At 46.3% G+C, this 22,015-nt stretch overlaps 5 protein-coding genes across 6 annotated transcripts; 2 read left to right on the top strand and 3 right to left on the bottom strand.

Moving 5' to 3' along the window:
- Positions 1–262: 262 nt before the first annotated feature.
- Positions 263–1,790, bottom strand: LOC128303134 (monocarboxylate transporter 12). The gene is made up of 4 exons (XM_053039991.1): positions 1,719–1,790; positions 1,169–1,642; positions 824–1,102; positions 263–748 (listed from the first exon to the last, which is right to left on the bottom strand). The coding sequence occupies exons 1-4, from the start codon at positions 1,788–1,790 to the stop codon at positions 263–265; spliced, it is 1,311 nt and encodes a 436-aa protein (XP_052895951.1).
- A 1,245-nt stretch (positions 1,791–3,035) lies between these two features.
- Positions 3,036–10,206, top strand: LOC128302579 (ubiquitin carboxyl-terminal hydrolase 31). Its single transcript, XM_053039429.1, has 6 exons — positions 3,036–4,653; positions 5,117–5,365; positions 5,440–5,574; positions 5,806–5,940; positions 6,021–8,711; positions 8,805–10,206. The coding sequence occupies exons 1-6, from the start codon at positions 4,285–4,287 to the stop codon at positions 8,853–8,855; spliced, it is 3,630 nt and encodes a 1,209-aa protein (XP_052895389.1). The 5' UTR covers positions 3,036–4,284; the 3' UTR covers positions 8,856–10,206.
- Positions 10,207–11,195: 989 nt separating this feature from the next.
- LOC128302251 (tafazzin) lies at positions 11,196–14,880 on the top strand. Of its 2 annotated transcripts, none has more exons than XM_053039032.1 (6): positions 11,196–11,364; positions 11,537–11,696; positions 12,781–12,909; positions 13,347–13,590; positions 13,724–13,976; positions 14,051–14,880. In XM_053039032.1, exons 1-6 carry the CDS (start codon positions 11,353–11,355, stop codon positions 14,099–14,101), a joined length of 849 nt encoding a protein of 282 aa, XP_052894992.1. In that variant the 5' UTR covers positions 11,196–11,352; the 3' UTR covers positions 14,102–14,880. The 2 variants fall into 2 exon arrangements, with proteins under 2 accessions (XP_052894992.1, XP_052894991.1); XM_053039031.1 differs by lacking the exon at positions 11,196–11,364 and adding an exon at positions 13,184–13,198 and having other exon boundaries at positions 11,504–11,696; positions 14,051–14,777.
- Positions 14,881–14,993: 113 nt separating this feature from the next.
- LOC128305571 (proto-oncogene serine/threonine-protein kinase mos) lies at positions 14,994–16,618 on the bottom strand. Its single transcript, XM_053043080.1, has 3 exons — positions 16,431–16,618; positions 15,959–16,354; positions 14,994–15,870 (listed from the first exon to the last, which is right to left on the bottom strand). Coding segments are annotated over exons 1-3 (1,275 nt in total). The 5' UTR covers positions 16,433–16,618.
- A 235-nt stretch (positions 16,619–16,853) lies between these two features.
- LOC128304903 (uncharacterized) lies at positions 16,854–17,734 on the bottom strand. Its single transcript, XM_053042147.1, has 3 exons — positions 17,504–17,734; positions 17,085–17,417; positions 16,854–17,019 (listed from the first exon to the last, which is right to left on the bottom strand). The coding sequence occupies exons 1-3, from the start codon at positions 17,545–17,547 to the stop codon at positions 16,854–16,856; spliced, it is 543 nt and encodes a 180-aa protein (XP_052898107.1). The 5' UTR covers positions 17,548–17,734.
- Between the last annotated feature and the right edge of the window lie 4,281 nt (positions 17,735–22,015).

Consider the following 22,015-nt stretch of genomic DNA (forward strand, 5'->3'; position numbering starts at 1 on the left):
TCCGGGATGATGCGAGCTACGCCAAAACACGGTTATTTGAAATTTGAATAGTCCGGATAAACCGTTCCATTCATGATGTATCAGTTTACTGTTTAGAGCATGTAGTTCAGATTGTTATAAACGTTTGTTCCAAGTTGAAGGATACCTTTTTTGAACTCGGGTTAAAAATATTCAAAACATCATCAATTTTTTGAAGATAAACTTATATTTTGGTCTGATTATCTGCCATTTACAGCTACGACTGTCTTAAAACTTAGAGCCATTATGTATCATCTTTAAAGTACATTTCACACAACCAAAGAACACAGGTCGTGACGAGCAGAAGATTCTGGGCGTGCAAGTTTAACGAATAACTACCAGTAAAGTCTGCAAACCAGCCAAGTATTTGTCCAAGACTCATCACCAGGATGCCCTTTGTAACCATATTAAAGCCAAGCGCGTTCGGGAGCATTTTTTCGATTCGCCGTTCGCTGCAATATTCCGCTACCGTCAGGTTCTGGTTCACGATCGTGATTGATCGGAAGATACCGTAAAAAGCTGATGTGATCATAAGCGGTATCAAAGAGCGCATCTCGGCCATGACGGATCGAGCTACTACCAGACAGATACCCGCCATCAGGAAGGTGGTGCGATGCGAAAACTGCATTTTGTCAACAAACGCTGGAACAGTTATCCTCGTTATAAGATCAGTCGTGGAAAGGACGGACATGCAATTGGCCGCTTCAAGCATAGTTAGATTGGCGGATTTCTAGCAGAAAAATAGTAAAATAAACTATGTTAGCAATTCACTGGATGGGTTTTGGAGGCTCTGCGCCTAACATACCTGCAGAAAGTAAGGGAAAAATAAGGAAAAACTAGTTGACGCTGTATATGCAAGTCCTAGTCCAACGATCAAGTTCAAAAAAGACACTTGTTTGAGGATCGCAAAATCCATCAAGGCAGCTAACTTCGCCCAGCCACAAGACGGTTTTGTACAGGAAGATGCATTAGACTGTTGAGTTGATTTATCAATGGCTAACAGAGGTTGGCTTTCTCGATCTTCTTCCGACAGACGGTCCTTCATGTGCCATTCTACCGGTTGGAGCAAGCAGGCACCTACCACCTGCAATACAATACACAGCCGTACAGTTACTCCATCACAGTGGCCTAAAAACTTGCATCATCTCACCCCATTAAAAGCTAGTCCACCGATGATGAGAGTTGTGTCCCTAAAATTAAAGTTACTTAAAAGATATTGTACTAGCAATGGCATCAAAATCTGACCGACTCCTGTGCCTGCTAGTGCAAAGCCCACCGCACGACCCTTCCGATTGCGAAAGAAAGAATTGAGAGCTACGAATGTAGATGACTGTATCAACCCAAGGCCAAACCCAAAGGTTACACTGTACGAAAGCAAAATCTGCCACAGTTTAGTACTGCACGAGCATAAAGTGAGCGCACTTCCCGTTAGAACACTACCCAAAATTGCGGCCTTTCTTGGTTTGAACTGCTTGATGATGGGGCCGGTGATTAGGCCGGAAAAGTTGAGCGAAATATTGCATACGTTCATCACCAGCGCGGCTCCAAAGGCGTGCTCTCCCAGGCCTGCGAGGTAATCGGCAAACATGAGACCGAATACCGACACTAAGGATTGATTAAATACCTGTGAATGGTAAAAATAAGCCAAACGTTCAATAGTTGAAATGCAGAGCGTTAACTTAACTATTTTCCGTGCATACATTCACTAGTGCACAACCGGCCACAACAACCCATCCATAACCTCCATCTGGAGGAACTCGTGAGACTCGCATAACACACGTGTTTTATTTATGTGCCGATATAACTTAAACTATTGAAAGACGCTTGAAGTTGGTGTTGTACTTGAACACTTCACGCAGAAGCACTGCCATGTCCGGGTCTAGGGACTTGATATTGCACACTGAAGCATGTCTCGCCTGGATCCAATGCTTACATTGCCGGTGGTATGGACATAGGGAGGGATTTTATCGTAGCTTTCCACAAACATACGCCCGAATCTCCGGTACGATATCTTACTCCGCGCGCCACCATCGTGCGAGATAAAGATAGCCGTCCCCAGCCAAACGCTATCTGCATGTGTGCACCGTGTGAATTATCAGCCATCTCGGAGTGATGCTGCCGCGGGGAGACAACGAATGCCAAAAACTGGGGAAAAACGTGCGCGACTCTCTCTGGAGGATCACGCCCGGTCAGCGGTTGTTTTGGTTTATTCTGTATGACAGCCTAAAAAAGCTGGCATGCAATTGCAAAAAAAGACATGACACGGATGCTGGTAGGCAGCAGTTAGATAAGCAAAATGCATATATTCTTCCGTTCGTTGAACTCTCTATTGTGTATATTTTCCTTTTTCTTACCATATTCAGCGTGTTCTGCTGGAGTAAGTCTGCCGTTGAAGTCTTTTGATACACTCACCGGCGGATCAATCAATAATCCAACTCCATCTCAATAAACTTCCTTCTGATTTCTGTGCCAGTATGCCTAACTTTTCCGTCCTAATGACTGTCGGTCAAGCATAGGATTCCTGCGAATTGCCGCCTAGTTATTATTGTTTGTTTTAGTTCATCAACGATTTGCGATTGTTGCAGATATGCAAATGTTGTCCCATTGGGTTCATTTGGGACATTTTGTGAACGAACCAAACTTGTGCAGCAATGTTCTAAAAGCTCGTAGCTCTGCAATACACCCTGTATACAACTTCTGTAACAAAGCAGTCATTTTGGACGTCACGTTTGACAACAAACCAATAAAAATTGCATCTCGATAGAAAATGTTCGATTTGCAAGAAATAAATCTTGAAGTAATATACACCGTAACTAAAAATTAGCTTATGAAGCATTTATACTTTTTTTTGCATCGTTCGAAGAATACAATTTGGAACTGTCAAATTGTCATTTCTTGTTCTAAAATATCAGTAGCAAAATGTCTATCGTGACAGCCCAACCTGGTCTCTTTCCAGTTTTGTGAAATTGAGATGGCATCTCATCAACAAAACAGGCGAAAGCAAGAAAGTGCAAAAATGTTAAATTTTTAACTATAAACTCGTGTGATAGAATGTAAAACGATTCAACTAGATGGAGAGTAAACGTTTCTTTGGCAAAAGCATGGTGAAAGAACTGCTGGAAAAGTTCTACCAAAGCCTATAACCACGAAACACTGCGTATCATGTGGCATCATCTTGCCGTGGAAGGCGACGCGCTGATTGTTTTCGATGCCCTGCTTGAAAAGAAATTCTTTTATTGAGGACTAAATCACAGCTTTCTATTGTGCGTGGGGGAAAAAGACAACAGGAACAGTGACGGTGTGTATTTAAGGGATGATTTGTTCAGCGTTAACTGGCGGCGTGCAGAACCGCGTCTAGAAAGCTGGAACATTCCATCCAATTCCAGCCCTCACTTTCCCACCCAACCGGAGAGTAGATGCATTAGGTCTGCACACATCGGTCTCGGGACGGAGGAAAGCAATCGTGATCTACAGAACAGGAAGCTATATCCGGAAACAGTGAAGGTAACAACCAGCAAGCGGACCTAAATTACGAATAGGATTGTGACGACATACGCTAGAAATGATGATTCGCAGCAATATGTAATTGTTGCTCGCTTGTAAGCAATGCATACGCTAGATATCGCATACCAGACGGTGTTTAAATTAACATGTTGATGCCGACGGTCTTCGTGGTGGAGGTGCCGTACAAATCCGTCTTGTGTGAAGTCTGCGAGATTCGCAATACGAGTGTGTTGCACAAAGCATAGGTGTCCGGAAGGGGTGGGCGCAGTTTGGCGTGAAATTTCGTGCGTGTGCGCGGGTGTTGGCGCGTATGTGTGTGTGTGTGAGTGAAGAATTAATAAGCCACTTGAGTCATTTTCGTCCCCCTCCACCAATGTTTGGGTTTCGCGCGTGTGTTTCTTGGTGTGAGTGCTAATTTTTTTGCTTCTGATTCTTGCACGGTTGATTTGCAACTCCCGTGGTCAACAACTATCAGTACTACTACTGCCAGGGGGTGATTTGACCCAGCGTGCACCTCGAGTAAATGTTTTCATATTTCCCGTAACACGACGGATGACGGGCTATGCGAGGTCATGGTGTCGCCAATCGCCCGATTGTAAACGTGCCTGCCGTATGTTTTGTGCGCTATCCTCCATCAGAAGGGATTGACCGGAAAGCCAACACCGTACTGTGGCTGATACGTCCCACAGGGTGAGCATAGCAGGCGGAAAACGAGCATTCTTGTGTGTGCGTGCGTGTGCTCGAAGTGTGTAGCAAAGGAGCATGGAGAAACATAATACGCTGGATGTCGCGTCGTCAGCCCGGGTCACCGCGGGCGGTGGAGCAAGCAGCAAACTAAAGCGAGCATTTTCAATGCCGCGCAACCCATTTCAAGGTTCGCGAGGAAGTAACCAGACAGTTAAAGCAGTTGGCAATGGCAATGGTCTTTCTACTGGCGAGAAAGATGACGAATCACGCTGTGATTCGAGGTTGCCTAGCGGCAATCAGAAAAAATCGTCGACTACAACCGAAGGAGGCGCTGGAACTGGTACCAATGGTAGCGGAAGTGAGAAAAAGATCTTCCGCCGATTATCAGTGAAAAAGTTTATCAATCGCATTGCACAACAGATGACTTATGTCAATCGCACGGTGGTAAGTAACGAAACACGCACCAAGTTCTCTTTATTTTTTAGACGATGCTGGGATGCTACTGGGTGAATGTGTGACGAGCACCGAACCATCTCTTACCCCTACTGAAAAATGCCTCCTGCGTATCACACCCGAACGTGAGGATGGTATGCTACCCCAATAGATCCAACAAGGAGGCAAACTGTGAACAACAGAGTGTGCCCGTCCGCCTGTTCACTGGTTCGCTGAAATATAATTGACCTTCTCCACTGATTGCTCCCAATCATTCAATCATGCAAAAGGGAGGTGGTTCACGTGCGCCGTTCATCTTGCCAAACCACGCTCCCACTAATCCTCTCCCCTCTTGATGGTCACACTTTGTGGCAACTTTCGATCGCGCGGTGTTGATGAAACAATTCACTCTATTCCCATGTGCCTGATGACCACGCCAACCAACATACATGAACTAAAAAGCTTCAATTTCTAGGGTAATCATAAATTCGACAAGGTACAATCGTCACAACCGTCCACGCTCAATGGATCGGCACGGACCGGCAATGGTGGTACGGCACCTGGAGGTAATGGACCGGCGGGAAATTTTGTGTGGCCACCAGATACCGTGCCGGGTGTGATAGGATTGCGGAACCACGGTAATACTTGCTTCATGAACGCCGTCTTACAGTGTCTCAGTCACACGGACATACTGGCTCAGTATTTCGTGTTAGATCTTTACAAGGTAAACTAGCGACTGAAGCGACCGCGGTTCACAACGTATTCACAATAAATAATTGTTTTTTTCACCTTCCGTAGGCCGATTTAAAACGACGCAACAAAATTAATGCCAAAAAGTTCGGTACTAAGGGCGAATTAACGGAGCAGCTGGCTTTGGTGCTAAAGTCATTGTGGACGTGCAAAGATGCTCCGGACTATAGCTCGAATTTTAAGGTAAGAAATTGCACTATTAACAATGAACTTTCCTTCTAGTATAATTCATAACCAATCCTTCGAAAAAGAGTCAATCATTCATGAGCACTCGTTGAAATGGCTCGTCTATTAAAACTTGGTGAAATCGTTTGAAAGTTGATCAAGTTTTACGGTTGATCGGTTGGAGTGTCCATCTGCCCAGTTTCATTCTAGTCACGGTCACCTTTTCACCAGATTTTTTTCGCCTTCTAGGCCGTGGTCGATCGCTACGGAAGTCAATTCAGAAGTTCTACTCAGCATGACGCACAAGAGTTCCTATTCTGGCTGCTGGACAAGGTGCACGAAGATTTGAACACGGCAACGAAGCGAAAGTACAAAGCTATTAAAGTAAGACACTTCCCGCCCTGTTATATTCGAGCGTATTCTTTAATTCATTTATTTTCCTTTTCCACGGGCTCGTGCTGTAGAACAACGGTCGTTCCGATGAAGTGATAGCCGCTGAAACGCTAGCAAATTATGTGCGCTGTAACAACTCGTTCGTACAGGCTGTTTTCCAGGCCCAATTTCGTTCTTCACTGTCCTGTCCGACATGCGGCAAGCAGAGTAACACGTTCGATCCATTCTACTGTCTGTCGGTGCCACTCCCACAACTGTCTCAACAGCCCGTGTTGGTTAAGGTCATCTATTCCTCACAGCAACCGAAACAGGTTAAGCTGGGCCTGGGGATACCGCACGGTTCGCCCGTGCTGGCATTACGCGAGCAGTTGCATGCAGACACGGGAATATCGCTCGATCGGATGATACTAACCGAAATCTGTGAGTCGGGTTTTAGTCGCGTGTTTTGTGATTCCCATCTAATGTCCTCCGTGCGTGAAAATGATCCTCTTTACTGTATCGAATGTCCCACTGCTGGCGCTGGGCTGGAAACAACCAGCGGAACAAAAATTGTGCTCTGTCTGTGCAACGGAAAGCGAGACTTTGGTGGACACGCGAAGCGTTTCGGTACCCCGTTCTGTTTGGTGGTCAACCGGGACGTTTCATACAGCGAGCTACAGAAGCTGCTGTTAAAAGAGATGTCGAGCATTTTACGTTCGGAGGTATTCGCGTTTGCAACACCGGCTCAAAATCTGTTCCGCATGCGCTTGCAAGACCCATCCTGCGATGCGGATACCTACCTGGAGGCCACTGTGGAACATCCACTATTTACGGAAATGATCGATTTGGCTCTTTCAGTGTTACCAACGGATGCGGGTCCAGCGCACATAAAGCTCCTGCTGGAATGGACAGAACCGGAACGATTTTTCAACGACTTAGGCGATCCATTCGTGGAGCACGAAAGTGTAAGCCAGATGAAGGAGAAAATTCCGGCTAGCTCGGCACTAACACTCGAGCAGTGCTTCGAGCATTACACCAAGGCGGAAACGCTCGGTCAAGATAATGCGTGGAAGTGCCCGCACTGTCAGGAGTACTTACCAGTGGTAAAAACGCTCGGTCTATGGTCGCTCCCTGACATAATGGTGATACATCTTAAGCGTTTCCGGCAACAGCAACTCCGTGCCAGTACGCAGGCAGCCAAGCTAACAAACCTGGTGAAATTTCCGCTGCACGGTTTCGATATGACACCTCATCTGGCGCGTGATCCTGCTGCCCACCAGCAACCATCGCACCCGTCCCAAACATCCAATAGCGCCTCCACCCAAAACCAACAACATCATTCGCTGGAGCGACAGCAAGGTACGGGGTTCGCCGATACGGATAATTGGAGCCCGTGGCGCAAAATCATGCGCAGTGCCCATTCCACACAAACACATTCCATGCTAGTGGGAGGAGGTTGTGGAGGAGGAACCGGTCGTCGTCAGCTTGCAATGGATAACCGGTACGATCTGTACGCGGTGTGCTATCACCAAGGAGACACACTGGAGACGGGTCACTATACTGCCGCCTGCAAGAATCCATACGATGGCCAGTGGTATCGTTTCGATGACCAGCGTGTCTCCCAAGTGCCGAACGATCGCATCGACGAAGAAATTATCAACAACGAGGCTTACCTATTGTTTTACCAAAGACGAAAGCTTCCTTCGGACGGGTCGGGTGAGTGTTCCGGCAGCTCTAGCTCCAGTTCCGGTGATCATTGGGTCTCGAAAATCATTATCCCACCACCAACAAACGCAACATCCACTGCAACGTTAGAGCGGAACAAAGCGCAACCAACAGCTGTGGTGATCACCACACCATCGACGACGGCGATAACGACGACAGAGACAACCACAACCCCGACTTTCTCGTCATCAACTTCCCCCGGAAACGCATCAGAAACTGCTGTCAGTATTTCACCGGATACCGAATCTGGAAAATTGCCCAATGAATCATCAAAAGCAAAGGATACTGTGGATGTTATGTCGATATCTTCGACGAACGAGAAAAGTCGCAAAGAGAAGTCCGAATCGGATGAAGAATTCGTTCGCGCGGTTGAAGTTAAAGATTCTCTTGGGAAAATGAACGAAAAAGCTCCAGCAGAACCAATCGTCAATGTGGTTAAAAGTGATCAACAATCCTCATCACCTTCACTATCATCGTCAGTTGTTGTGCCAACGGAAAAGGAAGAAATCGTCGCTCCTGAAGCCAAAGAATTACAGAAATGTATTGACGAAGCAACTATACAATCTTTGGAAACACCGAGCATGAACAAATCATCCAACATTAGCAAAGAAGCGACAGAGCAGTTTTCTAAAAAAGTTCTGTTGGAACCATATGATCAAGCTTTTAAAATAACCGAAGATGGTGTTGTTCCAACGAAGGTACAATACCCAACTCGCGTAGATAAACACGAACGGGCGGTTGATCAAAAGCTGGGTCTGGCATCGGCAGCTACCAATGGCGGTAGTCGCTTTTCGCTCCCATCCTCCCAACAGTTCCAGGACATTTTGTGGCGTGAGAATATGTCCGAATTGATACACCATCGACCGTCGTCCTTTACCGCGTACAAGAGCGTGCTCGATGCAGGTGATGCAGTTTCATTGATTCGTGGTGCAAACACATGCAGTAAGGACACGTTGCTATTTATCGATCAGCAGAACCATGGACTCGATCGTGCCGTGCTGGACGATGACGATGATCCAGACGATCTGCTTCCCGGCAGCGGAGGTCGCGCATTGTGGGTATGTAATGTGTATGAGATCGGATCTCGTCTACGAGTAGAAACAAGTGAGCAATAATCTTAACAGATGAATCTTTCTATCCTTACGTTACAGATTTCCCCGGTTACGCCACATAAATTGATAACCGTATCACCGAAGAATTAGTCCTGCGTTTAAAAGCCCCAAAAATCGTCAACATTGCAAGGGCTGCCGTGTTTTTCGGTCCGTGCGTGTTTGTGTGCGTGTGTGTTTTGTTAAACTATTATTTTTATTATTATTATCCATATGTTATTATTGCTTGTGTGTTTTGTATGTTTTATTTTGCACCATTTTTTATGTTATGTCATGTTATGTTAGTATGTATCTATTCTTTTTGCGCTAGCGTTTTAGACCCTGTTTGTTTGCGTATAATTTATTGTGCAAAACCATGTGCATCTCCACGATGCGGTGTAAAGCGGACGCGCAATATGATTGTCGCAACCGCACATTCCTTTATTACTGTGGAGGCGCGAATCCTGGACTCGCGGAACTGCTATTATTATTGCTTGAGTGTATTAGCATCAATCGCGTGTGAAGAGTCCTAACACAATTTGGGTATCGTAATTCGCTCTCTCGCGACAACAATTGAGAGTAAAATGGTCAATTAAAGGCAGAGTTTGATAAGGGTTTTTTTAGAAATTTGCGTTCGTTTTTTGTGCGTATGTTTGAGTGGCATTGAGCAGCCGAGTTTTGAAGTACGTCTCCGCAGATTCATTAAAGACGGATGGGTAGAAAGTGATATTTATTCAAAAATTTCGAATGGAAGGAAGAAGAGCCTAATTGATACAACTGTAGGTTAGATTCATACTCATTTTTGGAGAAAAAAGAAACATACATAAGAACAATTGTATTCCTTTATAGGCAAATCTCACCTACCAGCGCTTCGAAAGCGCGTTTGTGTGTGAGATAGATGATAGAACGAAGGCAAACAATACAAATTATATGCAAAAGGAACCATCTTTAGAGAACAACAACTTTCTACAAACCCTTCTTCCCCGCACTCCCTCTACACATTACAAGATGTGCCCTAACGTCTTAAATCCCATACCCTCCAACACACATATATTCCGATTAATAATGTTAGCGCCCCTTGGCCAGAGCCAACTATCTCACCAGCCGGGGCTATGCAAAATTGAAGCGAGCAGAGCTATTACTATACTACAACTCTACTACTATTACTACTACTACCACAATTACTGTTGAGCGCGAAGAACGTGGGCGAAGATCACCAACCAACCAGAGGTAGCATCTATTAGTGAAAGTGACGCAAGTACAATTTAATGTTAGTTATATAATATATGAGTAACTCCTCTCCCGTGCACACATTGAATGGTGGTGCAATCGTGGTTATTTTGCCGCGCCAGTCCGGGAAGAAGGTGCACGATAAAAAAAGAAGATGCATGGGCACGGGGGAAGACTCCTCACAATCCTTTTAAATTATTGATGATAACAGAGAAACGAACGAACGAATATTAAAACGAGCTAAACAGTTCCGTTATTTATTCATCTTGAAAGAAACGTCCCGCAAGATCTCTGGTTTGATTTTCCATCTTCATGAAAGGGATTTTTAAACCAGATTTTCAAATGAGCTTTGACTTGCAGGTTAACGTTGAACTGTAAGATAATGTGCTGTCATACATATTTCCATACTAGAACTGCCACTTACTATCCTGTAGAGTCGAAACCCACATACTCATCTAGCGTTTTATTGCCTGATAAGCGTGCGAGAAAAAAACGTTCGAGTAAAAATTGTCTCACAGTTGTATGCCTAATATTCAACCACGAGCATAAAAAGTTGTTCACGATCACACATTAAATTGTTTACAACACTTGCCATACAAACTAATAATTTTAAAACATGTGAGAACTTGTTAGTAAAGTCATTTTCTGTTGAAAAATTAAAGTTTCACGTAAACCCGTTCCATAAAGTGTCATTCGAAATGACATTGCGGTGGAGGCTTGGTGGATGGGCCTATTGAATCAGAAATAAACACGCTGATGTGTATGAGTGTGATATTGTGCGTGTGTTGCGTGAGTGTGCGATGCAGCAAAACAGCTGAAGTGCTGGAAGATCACATCTCTTTTCCCACCACGCAACAAACTGTACACAACTTGCCTGAACCTCGAGCGTGTGGATCCGCTGCTGTTATTTCGCAGAAGAGACCACAAGCGAATTGTGCGTAAAGAACAGTAGGCAGCAACTGCGGTATGGGACGCAGCTGTTCTTGGCAGTCATAACTGGTCGTCATAACGTCACATGAGCCCGCGTACGATTGATTAGCAAGGACAGTCCGTGTTGTGAAACTGTGTTGTGAAAAAATAGTAAACATTAACGTACAGTGCACGCGTTGTACCCCGCACTACCACGCAAAGCAATACATGCGCGAAGAAGCTCCGTCGATGAACCCGTTTCGATAGGTTTGAGCGGCATCGTCCATTGGAGGTGCTCCCTTCGAATACAGTCCATCACTGTGCTGGCGGGGCCGGGCGTACAAAGGGCAGGTGCTGGGAAGACGTCACGAAAGTTCATTTAATTAAATTAGCGACGGTAAAAGCAATCGGAGCGCTCTGCCAGACTCATCTTCCTAGTGAGCGATTGCCGAACGCGTGTAGTGGCAACAGCATGAACTCGAAGGTAACAATGAACCCAGCGGGTAGGTTAGTCGCGCGACCCTATCGGATGGCACGGCTCGGAACCGATCTCAGTCTGCAATCGCGGATCGGTCGGTCCAGTTGAAGCTTCCGATCGGCAGCAAATTCGGTATCGCACTAACATGAGTTCGTTTCTGTTTAATCTGCTCCTAAAGCCAGCAGCACCACCACCGAATGGGGCAGCAGTCCAGCAGCCACATGTCCCGTACAACATCGACTGGATATTCCCGAGGCTGAGACGCCCGAATAGATTATGGCATATAGCCAGCACGGGCGTGATCGGGTTGGTTGGATTTTTCTCCAAAATCGTCATTGGTACGTATTTTTTGACTGTGGTTCCTCGACGATAGTGCAGCCTCCGGGAATGCTGTATCAATAGTTCCCGTATTTCCTTCCTATGAAAAGGACTTTCGCATGGTTGTGTGTGAAGAATGTGCGCGCGCACCACACGCAACGCGTGTAACGTTTCGGTGTGGCTACCAATTATGTAATTGTTGTTGGAACGCTTCGAATGTCCGTCGGACAAAACCGGGCAATATGTGACGACAGTCAAATGGCAACAATGGACAAGAGGTAGCGCCTTGCTAAGCGTTTGACCTACTTAAATAAGCGTGTTTAGAGCAACACTCGATCGGCGGAACACCGAACCGAGCGTTTGGATGTTGCACAACGACACCACCGGTTGCCGAAATCTCAACCGAACCGAAGATGATGAAGCCACCTTTCGCTTGGAAACGAGAACCATGGTGGGAGCACTACATTTTCGACCAACGGTAAAGCCACCGATCGCGATTTATCAATCGCAAGCCGCTCGATCGTCATTGCACCAACTACTGGGGCCTTTCTCTGCTCGCTTTCCGCACATAGTTCAAGGGAGAAGGTAGCACTTCCTCATGCGATTGCGTTACGATCGGACAATGAGGTTGGTCTACAGTGTGAACGCATAAAGAAATGCATACCGACCGCGCATCGGTGATGGATCGCGGACTTGCGTCGAATGCGTCGTAGCAACACAAAGCACACACAGTGCGAAATAATAAGGCGACGCAACGCAGCGAGACGCGTTCAAGGTCGACCGCGTTGCGGGCTGCACTTGTTTAATGCCTTTTTCATTGCCACGCGGTGGTCGTCATTGTTGCGCTCTACGGTGTGGCATTTGCTTCGTTTGCCTTCAATGTATGGCGGGCGAGATCAGCTTGGTAGGGCGCGGAAAGATCGATTTCTAGCTATGTGAAAACGTGTTTCGCCCTCGGTTTGGGAACTATCTGTGCTGTTATGTTGTTTTTCCGCCCGCACGCGAGCAATCGTCGATGCGAATCACTCTCATCTATCACCCGACCACCGTATGTATATAATTTCACCTTGGGGAATTTTCTTTCCACGCTCGTTCCGGCTCTAGTTTGGCTCAACAAAGCTCGCGTACATAATATCGATGTTCTGGAGAATGCGCTCGAGAATCGACCCAAAGGAAAGTCCCTGCTGACCGTCTCCAACCATCATTCGTGCTTCGACGATCCAGGAATTTGGGGTGAGTATTGATATACTAGCGAAATCGGTACGAGTACCAAAGAGAGCCCATACAGTTTGGAATGTAGTATTAGCGATATTCCTTGCATGAGATTATACCGACTTGGAGGTCCGTGGCAGTCGAGTAACATACGCCCTTTTTGTACGCACGGTGGCGATCGGGACGGAATCCTTCCCTGCATCGTTCGATCGTTTTGACACATGATTGTTTGTTACTACTTCTTTTCGGCCGACCGACTCAACTTTCAACCCTCACGCGCTGGACGCACGCGCAGGACTACTTGATAGCCGTAATTACCAACCAACCAAATCAATGCCCTGGCACACGCATCAGTTCATCCACTACGGCGGCCGCATCGTATCGTGCAATGAATAATTGATTTTTTTTGTTCCGTTTTCTTTCCAATTCCCATCGCCGGCCCGGCTTCCGATTTGTAGGTTTGCTTAAGCTGCGAAACGTCTGCAACAAGAACGTCATCCGATGGTCAATGGCAGCGCACGACATTTGTTTCACCTGCAAGGCACACTCACTGTTCTTCATGTATGGGAAGTGCATACCGGTGGTGCGAGGTGCCGGTGTATATCAACCAGCCGTTGATCTGTGCATCGAAAAGCTAAAACTTGGGCACTGGGTGCATGTGTTCCCGGAGGGGAAGGTCAACATGACCAAAGAAGATCTTAGGTAAGTTGCAAAACGGCTGTGAGTGTTCAAGGAGAATCCGTACAAATGTATCACCTGCACGACGATTGCACCATACCCACGGGTATAAAGTAATGTGGCACTAACTAATTTCTTTCCCTTCTATGCACGGCAGGTTCAAATGGGGCGTTGGACGAATAATTTACGAATCACCGGACCTGCCCATCATCATTCCGATATGGCACATCGGGATGGACGATGTACTACCCAACGAACCGCCATACTACCTCCGGATGGGCAAGAAACTAACATACAACTTCGGTAATCCGATCGACCTAAGCGCTCTTATGGAACGGTTACGCTCGTCGCCGGTAAGCGAAGAGGAAGCGCGAAAGTTAATTACGGATCGCATCCAGGACGAGATGATGGTAAGCGATGCTAGAAGGGAATCATGTGGCTTCTGTAAACAACGCGAATGCGTTGCGTCTTGACCGTCTTTTAGATACTTAAACAAGAAACAGAACGACTGCACTCGGAGCATGTAAAGAGCTGAGAGCGGAATGGCCGAGCGACGGATGGACCAATAAGCCTCACTGATGGACAGAATGATCGGCAAGCGTCTTCCAGAGACTCATAACCAAGACCTTACCTGCGCCACACCAGTTGTTAGTGTTGCTTTACCTTTATCGATCATTAGCATAATTAGTAGAATAGGCGTTATGATTCGGATTCAGATTTAAAGTGCATTTTAACGTTACTATCAGGTGAAGTAGCAGTTGCGTGTAGAATTCATTGGAAACTCTAGTCAAACAGAAACCAGAAGATGCTATAGTAACGGTCAGAAGAAAGCACGAAGGTGCCACGTGAAAAGAGCGTATGAATCCTGCGGCGATAAGCAAAGATCTCGGAATCAGATAGCCTGGAGGGGCGACTCTGACGCTGATGATGAGTGCACGCGTGCTACGATTGAGCGATCAACGAGCGTGAACCTCACGTCCATTATTTAGTATTTTCCATTACTAGTTTTTAACGGTAGCTTTCGATTAACGCGATAAGATTTTGCAGTCACGATGCACGATGCCGTAAATAACCCTTTTCACAGCTCATCTGCTTACGAGAAGCAATATGCGTGAGCGATAAGCGAGAGCGATCCGGGGTTTTGGACGCTTCTTAAGGAATAAATGTTCGTATCGATTAGAATTCCAAAAACACTATAATTTTACGACTTAATGCTAAAATCACTTAGATTTATTTGAAAACTCTGTTCCCTTTATAAGAAATGTTCGCTTATAAAACAATCGCTAGCTGAGCTTTACACAATTACAAATTTTTAATAATTTACCTAAATTATTAATTTAACGCACATAAACCGCTATTCCGGGTTTCGGAAAAGTTGAAAAAATAAGACGACACAAACAAAAACGTATAAGCAGCTAATTAAGATCTTACTGCGCACACTTGCAAAGAATGATCTTTTCCAGTGCCTGATGAATCGTAGCACGAACGGTGGTTGCATCGGGGCGGGAAGCTGGGTCACTAAGCCAACACTTGCTATACAATGTACGTATCATCTGTTTTAGCTGTATCCGTTTGTTGTTTGGAATGCTAAAGTGATCACAAAAGATGGCATTAATCTTTGCCCTGTTGAGCTGCTGTTCGCTCGATTCAGCCTCCGTCCGAAGGGCACCGAGTTGGCTTGTTTTTTTACACTTGCGTTTAGACCGATACTCGACAAGGATACCCTGGCGCTTGAGCACATCGTCAACGGCGTCGGATTCTAGGCAACCATTAAAATGCGACCCACCGGTTAAGGATATCGGTGCACGGAGGCTTCCATGCAGACAGCCAATATCGCGCAACCCGGCCGGCAGGTTGGTCATACGACGACCAAACGCCGCACTGGTGATGCTATCCGGCCGCAGCCCTTTCTTGACGACATTATACGCGATCACCTCGTTGCAGGTTATTTCTTCGTACGGAAAACGCTCCTCATCCAGCTGCCACATTGTGACGCCGAACGAATAGATATCGGCACGCTCGGTGAAACCGCCCCTTGTGCGGTGTTGGCCTCGCAACAGCTCGGGTGCCATGTACCGAATCGTGCCACGGTTGACTAGGGTTTCGTTTCGCTGCCACGGATCGAGCATCATCGATGAACCGAAATCGCACAGCTTGCAGAGATACTTTCGGACCTGTTGACAGGACGCACCCGCAGTGACGGTCGTATTGACCGTTACGATCACATTCTGGGGCTTCACATCCAGATGCACGATATTGTGTCGATGGCAGAAACACAATCCACTTATAATATCGCACAGAATCCTATGACAACACGACGACAAACAGGCAAACGTGGGACAGCGCGTCAGTTACACATATGCCGCCGACGTTAGCGGGGTTCTCTACTTACAGCAGTTTGTGTTGCACCGCGATTGGATCGTTGCGTTGGTGGCCAATCAATTGCTGCAAACAGTGTCCATCGAAACGCTCCATCAGCACCAATCCGTACTGGGCACCAGCCACAATCTTCAGCACCGTTACGATGTTGTCATGCCGAAGGTTCAGTGCGTTAGCTTCGTTCAGCAGAGAATCGTAACGACACCGGTGGCGATGTGTTCGCTTCTCCAGGATTTTCACCGCAACCGGACGGTCCCGGTAGGACGCTTTGATAACCACTCCGTAGCTGCCGCGACCCAGAATCGCGTATGAGTCGCGCTTGTTGTGAAAGTCGTCCCGTAGAAAACGGTCCCGGTTCGGCGTGTCGAAGCTGATCTCCACTTTCGGCACATCTAGCTCGGTCGACGTCCTGCTTTGGAAGAGTGCATTGCCGCACAATGAGAGAAGGTGGGTTCCATCGTCGAAAATCGCAAGTGCACACTTACATGTTTACTTAATCCATAGACTATGGAATTATTATATTGCACGGTTTGTTATAATTTTCCATCGATAGGGAAAATGATCGCATTGGTAGACAGTGACAGGGAGTGATGTTTTTTATCCAACGACACGTGTTTAGTAACATGACATACTACGCTAAAATAAATGCACACTAGAACACATATTGATAGGCACATACACACACACACGCTCACACGCATATATATTATATTCTGTCCAATAGCAACTGATCCTTGCGTAGAGGATGACTTCTGTCACCTAGGATCGTTATTCAGTCAAGATTTAGACACTCATCTAGGATGATGGAGGCACAACGGATCGCCTAGAACGATCGCGCTTGAGCTGCTGGGCTTCCACTCGAAAAAACCTCTAGGAATAAGGACCTTGTTTCATTCAAAGGTCCTTTTCTAGTCCTTGTGTACCAGCAACACCGTTGCGATGATGTAAAAGTGTGGCGTTTCGTGGTACAAACGCACATAATCGTCCAGCTTTGGGTCGAGGATATACTTCATTTTGTAGTGTATTCCCTGCTGCTGCTTTTCCACTATCGTTGCAATGCTGATGATACGGTGTCTGCCAAATAAGATTGAAAAACTTACATCTCACTTACTCACTGGACACAAAGCGAATAACCTTACCGTTTAAAGTTCATCGTCTTCAACCGATCCTTGATCTGCTTGGAAATGTTCTGGCACATCTTGAGGTTTTTTGCCGGATTGTAGACGTAGCGCATTTCCTCCTCGTCCACGTCGAACTGCTTTTCGACAATGCGTTCCATCATTCGACGGATCTTGTCCGCGTTGAACAGCGGCCGCTGGTACAATTCCTCCCTTTCCTCGTTGTTAATGTGCTGATTGAGCTCGTCGGTGATGTCCTTGAATTTACTCTTCCGTTTTCCCAGGGCCGCCGTCAGCGTCTCGCTGAACAATGAACCGGCTTTGCTTGGAGTGCGCGCCAACGGAGCTTTGGAGCTTTATGACGAAGCGACGAAGATCGGCCAGTCATTACGTAATCGTATCGAAGGAGGGTAAGTGGCAGGGTGTCTGTTCATACTTACGTGGTGGTGGTACTGGCTATTTTCACTTTCCCCCAAACGGCCATTCTGTGTCTGGTTTGGGTTTGGTAGGTCTATATTGCTGAATATTCTGCACCGAGCTGCTGGCCGAACAGCAAACCTTCCGCAAACGTAACGATCTATAAACTAACCGTCAAAAGCAGCTAGCGACCATCTCGCAGTGGCAAACACTGCGAGTACAGATTGGGAACAACGTTCTCCGGTGCAGAGAACCTTAGTAGGTCTTTTAGAGTAGGTAGGTCACGAGGTTGATGTGAACACCGTTCGACACCTGGCAGCCGCACAACTATTGCTACTTCGCTATCCCACCAAAAGGATACAACCCATTGCAACTGTGGCTGTGTTGCCGGGTGCTGTTTAATAACCGTTCGGTGCAGGCGAATGCGAGCAAAAAAAAGGAAAGCAAAGCAGGAGTAATAAACAACACTAACCTCTCCCGAGGCAGATAGTTTGGCATCGATAGCACCTCGCTGCACGGCATGCAAACAACAAGAGGGCGTTAGGAGTTTATGGAGCAATTTATACGAAGCTTGTCGTGGTACACGGCACACCAAGTGCCACAAGTTGGCTGCGCAAAAGTTAGGTCTTAGTTATCGTACCGTGTTGTACCTCGCCTACCCTCCCGTAAGTTTTTATTAGTTTTGCGTGCGAAAAAATCAATCCTGAAGTTGGTGATTTTAGGCCAGAAGCTGAAAGTTTGACTGGTTTTTATGAGCTATAAGAACGTCCTGTCCCGATTGATTGACGTGGGAATCATGCTCAAGATTGATGTGATGTTAGGTCGGAAAGTTGGTTCCTGATGACTGTACGGTCGGTACTTGAAGACCACGGTAGTATCTTCGAATCAGTTCCAATCAATACTTTGCATGAATCGCTACGTGAATGGAATGATTGTTTGTTTCGCTAAAAAAAACTCATCAAATTGAAGGTAAATGCCTTATTTTGCTAAAAGCAGATATTCTTGCCGAGTGGAGTAGCAGTTATGATTCATCAGACCATGCCGTGGAGTGTTCTGTCGAGCGAACGAAACGCACCAAGGGCTCAGCAATCTAGCAAATATTAACATGCCCTGCTTGCACCGACGTCCACCTGCCGTTAGACCTTCTTCCTATCTGAACCTCCATCGTTTATCATCATCGCCATTTCGCATGGCCCCAAACGCGCCGTACCACTGGACGCGGGTATCCGATCCGGAATGCAAGAGATCACAACGCCGTGATTAGTCGGTGATGTCTCTGCGCTCTGCTACCGAACAAGGGCAAGAGCATGTCGTGCTATTTTAAACGGATGTCCTCCTCCGTTTCAGTTGCTACTAATGTGCTTGCGAAGGTCGCGTGGAACGTGTCATACGGTGGTTTAAAATTCTCTGGGTGCCACCTACCAGCGGGGGGTCGCGTCATCTCGATAATTGAAGGGATGCACAGGGCTCCGAAATGTCGGCAGTGTGTGGCACTCTTTTTTGGCGGGAAGAAACATACACCACGCATCGCGTAAGTAATGCGCCCTGGAGTGTATCCAATTTCGTTCCAAAACAGCGGCCACGAACCACTATGGATGTCTTGTTCGGAAGGAAGCGGGCAGGAATGGGTTCGAAGACGTGCATGTATGATAAATGAAGGTGTAGACTGTGAGCGATAGGGCTGGAAAACACCGGACTGGCCTCAGATAGCAGGGAGCAAAGATGGATATACTATTTAAAATATGTATTTGATTCATTTCATGCGCATGGGAAATGGCAAATGCTTGCTAAATTATGCATCTTTATTTTTTACAAAATCATTTCTCTAAAGACGAACCCCCAGACTATCTGCATAATAATGCTACACGTTGTGAGGATAAAGTTTATCAAGATTAACGCATGATCCAGGCGCTACTATGATAGTCAAGTTACTGTTTTTTATCCAACAACGAGAGCCGTTAAATTTGGATTCGGTCGGCTCGTTTACAACGGCGGGGTGACGTCAGAAATGAACGATCGAGCTGAGCCTTTCTGGTCGTTACGAAGCCGTATAAAGAGCAGGGAAGAGAAACCTGAATGGTACTCGTTGCAAATGCTTAATCTTTCCCATACTTTGTCGTTTGTACCTATAGTTAATAACACTAACATGGCTCTCATTAATTAAAGTGTGATTGCAAAAGGACCATACACCAGATGTGTAAATGGCCGGAACATATTTTTAAAATATCAATGATGTGGCCTGAGTTGCTAATCCCTGGTGAAGTTTGTTTGCAGCACGGTATACTTCGAGCATACAGTGCGTAAACCGCTTTGTTAAATTTCTCCGCTGGAACGGTGTAGACGCCGACCCGACAGAAATCGCGATCGTAGAAGATCTTCGTCGGCTGCGTTGCATTTGTGTTTTTCGCGGTTGATCGTACGTATGTGTAGCGTCGTTACGTTTAAAATCGCGCCCTTTTGGCACAGGAAGAATTGTGAGGTAGGGTGTTGTGTCAAAAATTGTGCTTTAGCAGCATCCTCCCGAGCTAGCAGATGGGGTTTTTGTTGTTGAACTTGTGCGTGATCGTGAGGATCACTTATTGTGGAAGGCAGTACTTCAGTGTCTCGGGTGGTACATTATCCATCCGATGATTAAATAGGAGAAACATGAATCGAGTGTGTGGCGAACCGGTGAATCCCAGCATGTGCTAGTAAAACTGTCAAATGACGCATAAACACTCTCACAGCTACCTGGAAAGGGATTGAATGAGCCATGGGACAGGGCAAGGGTGATGGAATAGGGACGATAAGATACCACTAAATCAGCCTCACTGTCACCATCTTTGGACCGGACGACGACCGGTTGCTGGCACACAAACGGTCGAGAACGAGAGCGTCGATCGTTTCCAGTTTCCGTGTTTCTGATCCTCGCCCTCCATCTTTGGTGGGCCGGTGATGGTTTGGTGGTGGCTGACTGTGAAGATGTTGAGACAAGAATTGTTTTCATTTTATACCGGCCTTCAGCTGAGAAGGGCTACTTACGAAGAAGAATCAATCTAGCAACTGTAACAGTGTGTCCATCCTTTGCCTGTTCCTGCGATCCGGCCTCCTTCCAATCCCAGGAACGAAAGAAACACAGGGACTTGTGATTGCGATATTTTCTGCTAAATTAGATTTGTTCAATTTACTGATCGTTCTTGTATCCGTTCGCAGTTCGTTTGTTTCATGTTTGGTGTGAATTGTTGACACAGTCCGACCAGTCCAGTTTAACGTTGTTGCCAGTACTGGTGTGGTGAAAAATTCGCTGTGCAGTGCGAAACCAATCAAAAAGCAAATAAAGCGTTGCGTTGAGCGAGAAGTTCGGTGTTGAACAACGGTGCAGTGCAAAGAAGCGAGTTCTTTCAGCCCTTTTGCGAGCTCTCCTGTCTTCGGAATAAGGCGACAAGCAAGATGACTACCAAGGCGGAAAATAAGATCACCCTCAAGATTGAAACCGCTAAAAATAGCATGATGAAATCCCGTAAGTATCTGCCTTTGGACCGTTGTCACTGGAAATTGCACTTTGTCCAATGCAATCTGTGTGACAAATATTGAAACGCATTTCTTTGTGTCGCATAAAAATTGCATTTGTGCATGCTCTGGGAAAGAATTCGGAGGCAACAAAACGCGACTGGGAACGGGGTGTGTTACGAGCTCCAAAAAGAATTAAAATTACGTGAAGAAGTAGAGAGTCTTGCTGTTCGCAACAACAATTTTCCCTTAACAATCTTGGGGGAATACATAAAATCGGACCCAGCCATCGAACATCACAACAGCTGTTGGTGGTGCTACTGCTGCAGTGAATGCGTTTGATTTCGTTCGACGGAACTCAACAAAATGGAAGCAGTTTATGCCGATATGACTAATGCAACACGCGTCCAACATTCGCCTATTAGCTAAGTCTCCGAATCCAACAAAACTGGCTAGAGGCCAGTTGCAAGTGAGTTGGTAAAGCAAATCCACGTACCCATGACGGTGTAAATTAGTTTATGTTGAGTTGGTCAATCTCTTGCCTTGCGCGTCCTAGGGAGGGCAAAAAGAATGGGGGATAGGTGTGAGGGGGGGGGGGGGGGGGGGGGAGGAGAACAGAAATAATGGAGATAAAGAAAATACTCACCATCGCTCCAGTTGAAGCGTTGTTTCCTTTCTTCGTCTCTTGTTAAGCTAATCATTTAAAGCTTCCTGCCTTCGGTCATTCGGACGTTTCGAGGGACTCATTGTGGTTTATCATGCGGGGAAAAGCATGGATACGGAAAGAAAATCCCCCTCCTGCCCTCCACCTGTCATCCTCTCCGTTTCATCTCTCTGTGGTGGAACTTGACTGGAAATGGAGTAACTACACGCGTCGTTGTTTATATATTTACAAGCATCCAAGCGTCGTAATATCGGTACCGGACCGCCTCAGAGTCGTCTGGAGAAACTCAGTTTCACTTGTTTGGTTTTTTCGGCACTCCTCTCCTCGGCTAAAACTCTCCCCCAACTCTAGCCGTCCGAATTGTTAATGTAATTTTAACAAA

Source organism: Anopheles moucheti, chromosome 3 (genome assembly GCF_943734755.1).
Source record: "Anopheles moucheti chromosome 3, idAnoMoucSN_F20_07, whole genome shotgun sequence".
In the NCBI taxonomy this organism is placed as follows: Eukaryota; Metazoa; Arthropoda; class Insecta; order Diptera; family Culicidae; genus Anopheles; species Anopheles moucheti.